Source organism: Sus scrofa, chromosome 12 (assembly GCF_000003025.6).
Source record: "Sus scrofa isolate TJ Tabasco breed Duroc chromosome 12, Sscrofa11.1, whole genome shotgun sequence".
NCBI lineage: Eukaryota > Metazoa > Chordata > Mammalia > Artiodactyla > Suidae > Sus > Sus scrofa.
Window position 1 is genome coordinate 3,643,414 of NC_010454.4, and position 3,831 is coordinate 3,647,244.

At 66.1% G+C, this 3,831-nt stretch overlaps 1 protein-coding gene across 2 annotated transcripts; it reads left to right on the forward strand.

The window, feature by feature from the left end:
* Window positions 419-3,602, forward strand: SOCS3 (suppressor of cytokine signaling 3). Of its 2 annotated transcripts, XM_021066253.1 has the most exons (2): window positions 419-661; window positions 1,218-3,602. In XM_021066253.1, exon 2 carries the CDS (start codon window positions 1,306-1,308, stop codon window positions 1,993-1,995), a length of 690 nt encoding a protein of 229 aa, XP_020921912.1. In that variant the 5' UTR covers window positions 419-661; window positions 1,218-1,305; the 3' UTR covers window positions 1,996-3,602.

The window sequence follows — 3,831 nt, forward strand, 5'->3', positions numbered from 1 at the left end:
GAATGAGAAGTTGGGGGCGGAGCGCGCGCGGGGGAGGGGCCGCTGCCAGGAACGCGCCGCCGGGGCTGGCGCCGCGCCCGCCGGCCGCCCGGGCCGCCTCGCGTCGCGCTTTGTCTCTGCGCGCGTCTCTGCGGGTCCCTGGCCCTGCTCGCGGCCCGCCCTCGGCCGCCCGCGGCCCCTCCCTCCCCTCCGCGCGCAGCCTTTCATTGCTGCGAGTAGTGACTAAACATTACAAGAAGACCAGCCGCGCAGTTCCAGGAATCGGGGGGCGGGGCGCCGCCGCCGCGTATATACTCGTGAGCGCGGCCTCCGCGGCGGCTCCGACTCGGACTCCCCGCTCCGCCGCCACCGCCACCGCCGCCGCCGCCGCCGCCGCCGCCGCCGCCGCCGCGGCGACTCCGGCCCCGCACGCCGCCCGTCCGGCCCAGCTCCCGCCGCCGCCCCTCGCCTCGCCCCCGCCCAGCCGGCCCGGGGGCGCGCAGGGGGCAGGGCGGGCGCCCCGGCGAAGCCCGAGCGACGCGCGCTCGAGGCCCCTTTGTGGACTTCGCGGCCGCCGACATCTGGGCGCAGCGCGGGCCACCGCTGGCCGCCGCGCCGCCTCTGCGCCTTGGGGACCGTAGGAGGCGCAGCCCAAAGGCCAGGGACTTCGGTTTAGGACCAGGTAGGAAGAAGGGGCGCGGCGTGGAGAGGGGGGGAGACTCGCCAGTCCCGGGAGCTTTTCCCGGTTTCCCCTCCCCTTCCCGGGTCATTCCCGGCAGGGAGGGGACGAGGTAGGGGGCAGAGCGGATGGAAGCCGGAGATCCCAGGTTCCCGGAACACCCGGGCTGGGGCCCTCGGGTTTCTCGTGTCCTCTCCCTACCCCCCATGCCTCGGGTTTCTCTCTCGGTCCCCGCCGCGCGGGGCCAACGGACTGAGCGGCGCCCAGAGCGTCCCCGGGGCCCTTCTCCTGCTCCCCGCCCCGGCCACGCTCCGAGAGATCCAACTTCCGCGCCCGAGTTTGCGACTCGGCGCCTTCCCAGTGCGCGCTGGGGAAGGGGCTGCCTGGGGGCGGGGGCTAGGCGGGCTCCGTGGGGTGTCTGGGTCGGGCCCAGGGCCCAGGCGAGCGCGTCCGGGACAGCGCTTGTCCCAGCCGCTCGGCGGAGGCAGGGGAGCCGGGGCGGGCCGGGCGCACTGGAGGGTTCCGGGCACTCACGCGGCGCGCGCCTTCCTCCCCGCAGCCCCCCGGGATGCGGTAGCGGCCGCTGTGCGGAGGCCGCCGAGCAGCTGCAGCCGCCGCCGCGCAGATCCACGCTGGCTCCGTGCGCCATGGTCACCCACAGCAAGTTTCCCGCCGCCGGGATGAGCCGCCCCCTGGACACCAGCCTGCGCCTCAAGACCTTCAGCTCCAAGAGCGAGTACCAGCTGGTGGTGAACGCAGTGCGCAAGCTGCAGGAGAGCGGCTTCTACTGGAGCGCCGTGACCGGCGGCGAGGCGAACCTGCTGCTTAGCGCCGAGCCCGCGGGCACCTTCCTCATCCGCGACAGCTCGGACCAGCGACACTTCTTCACGCTCAGCGTCAAGACCCAGTCGGGGACCAAGAACCTGCGCATCCAGTGCGAGGGGGGCAGCTTCTCGCTGCAGAGTGACCCCCGCAGCACGCAGCCCGTGCCCCGCTTCGACTGCGTGCTCAAGCTGGTGCATCACTACATGCCACCCTCCGGCGCCCCCTCCTTCTCCTCGCCTCCGACTGAACCCTCCTCGTCGCCCTCCTCCGAGGTGCCCGAGCAGCCGCCCGCCCAGCCGCTCCCGGGGGGCCCCCCTAGAAGAGCCTATTACATCTACTCCGGGGGCGAGAAGATCCCTCTGGTGTTGAGCCGGCCCCTCTCCTCCAACGTGGCCACTCTCCAGCATCTCTGTCGGAAAACAGTCAACGGCCACCTGGACTCCTATGAGAAAGTCACCCAGCTGCCTGGGCCCATTCGGGAGTTCCTGGACCAGTACGATGCCCCACTTTAAGGAGCAAAGGGCAGAGGTCGGGGCGAGGGGCCAGGGTCCCCTCTCCTCCGTGGCACATGGCACAAGCACAAGAATCCAGGCGTGAGAGTCCTGTAGCTCTGGGTGAGCCAGGGGACGGACAGGCCCCTCCCTCCGCGCTCCCCCCCACAGCAGAACAGGGCCGTGGGGACCTGGAAGGTGTTTGAGGGGAGGGGGAGAGCCACTCGCGCGCCCCTCCCCCGCTCCAGCTTCTCCGGAGGAGCCGGCGGGCCCAGGGGGACCACAGCAGCCTCCGCAGCGGATTCTCCTCTCCGCTTCCTCCACCCCCTGCGCTCGCAAACAGGGGACACTGCGGGAGTGCTGAACTCGTGAGAACTGCCGGGAATCTTCGAACTTTCCAACGGAACGTGCTGGCTCTTTGATTTGGTTTAAAACAGCTTTCAACCTGAGCAGGTCTTGGGCCTGGAAAAGGGTGGACGAGAGAGAGGGCGCCTCGGGGGCCCGGGGCTGCAGGCTGGCCAGGGACCTGGCCCCTCGCACCCGCCCCGGCCCAGGTGAGGAGGGTGGCGGCGGCATGCTCCATCCCTGGCTCTGGGGAGAAGGGCAAGGGGTGACCCCCAAGGGGACCTTTCTGCTCCCCGTCCCCCTCCCCCTTGGGACAGCCACCAAAAATACAGGTCCCAGAGTCCATCGAGTGCTGGAGAGCCCAGGGCCCTCCCCTGTTTTAAGGGGGAAGTGGCGTGTGGAGGGGAGAGCGGGCTGGTCCATTGTTCTTCTTTCCCCACCCAGGCTGTACCTTCCAGCACCTGGGGGGTGGGGAAGATGGAGGAGATGAGCCACCTTTGACCCCAGACCCCGGACAGAGAAGATGGGTGTTCTATTTTGTGCCTCCTGACTATGTCTGGCTAGGAGATTCGCCTTAAATGCTCCCTATCCCATGGATAGGGACTGGCACACAAGAAGCCACACACTCAGCCAATCCAGGCCGAGGCCAAGGGGTTCTCGCCGCGGTGGCGCCCACCGGCCACTCACCGTTTGGTGGGGCAGAGATGAGCGCAGGAAGATGCCAGCCTAGTTGGTATTGGCCGGTCAGGGGTGCCGGGGGCCAGAGCAGAGCCACCAGGCCCCAGAGCCCCCAGACCCTGCCCAGCCCTCCCTCCTCACCTCGGGGAGCTGGCAGGAAGTCAGAGGCCCCGTCACCCAGCTGCTCCCGCTCTGCAATAGCACTGATCAGTGAAAACCTACAAGAATGTAGTGGCGATGGAATTACCTGGAACTGTTCCTTTTTTGGGGAAAACTAAACAAACAAAAAGGTTTCTGTGTCAGGTATTGGGCTGGATGGGGCAGCTGTGTGTTGGGGTGGTTTCTTTTTTTTTCTGTTATTTTGTTTGGGTTTTGTTTGTGTTTTTTAATAATGTTTACAATCTGCCTCAATCACTCTGTCTTTTATAAAGATTCCACCTCCAGTCCTCTCCCCTCCCCCCCACCCAGGCCCTCGAGGCTGTTAGGAGATGCTTGAAAAACTCAACGAAATACCAATCCAAGTCAAACTTTGCACATATTTATATTTATATTCAAAGAAGAAACATTTCAGTAATTTATAATAAAGAGCACTATTTTTTAATGAAGAACCTGCCTTGAGCCTTTTTGCGCCCCCTCCTGCCTTGTTCTCTCCTGCACCCACCCCCACACTGTGCATCCGAGGGAGGAAGAGGAGCCACACCGAGGGGGACGGCTCTGCCCCCTCGCTGCCCCGGTGCGCCTCGTGATGGAATCCAACTCGGCTTCACGTCACCGACAAGCTAAGGCAGCCACCTAGACTCTACCGAGAGGGGTAATTCCTGCTAGTCTGATTCA

Bases quoted from the DNA above. Each gene is read 5' to 3' on its own strand.
- SOCS3 (XM_021066253.1), top strand. From the start codon at position 1,306: ATGGTCACCCACAGCAAGTTTCCCGCCGCCGGGATGAGCCGCCCCCTG.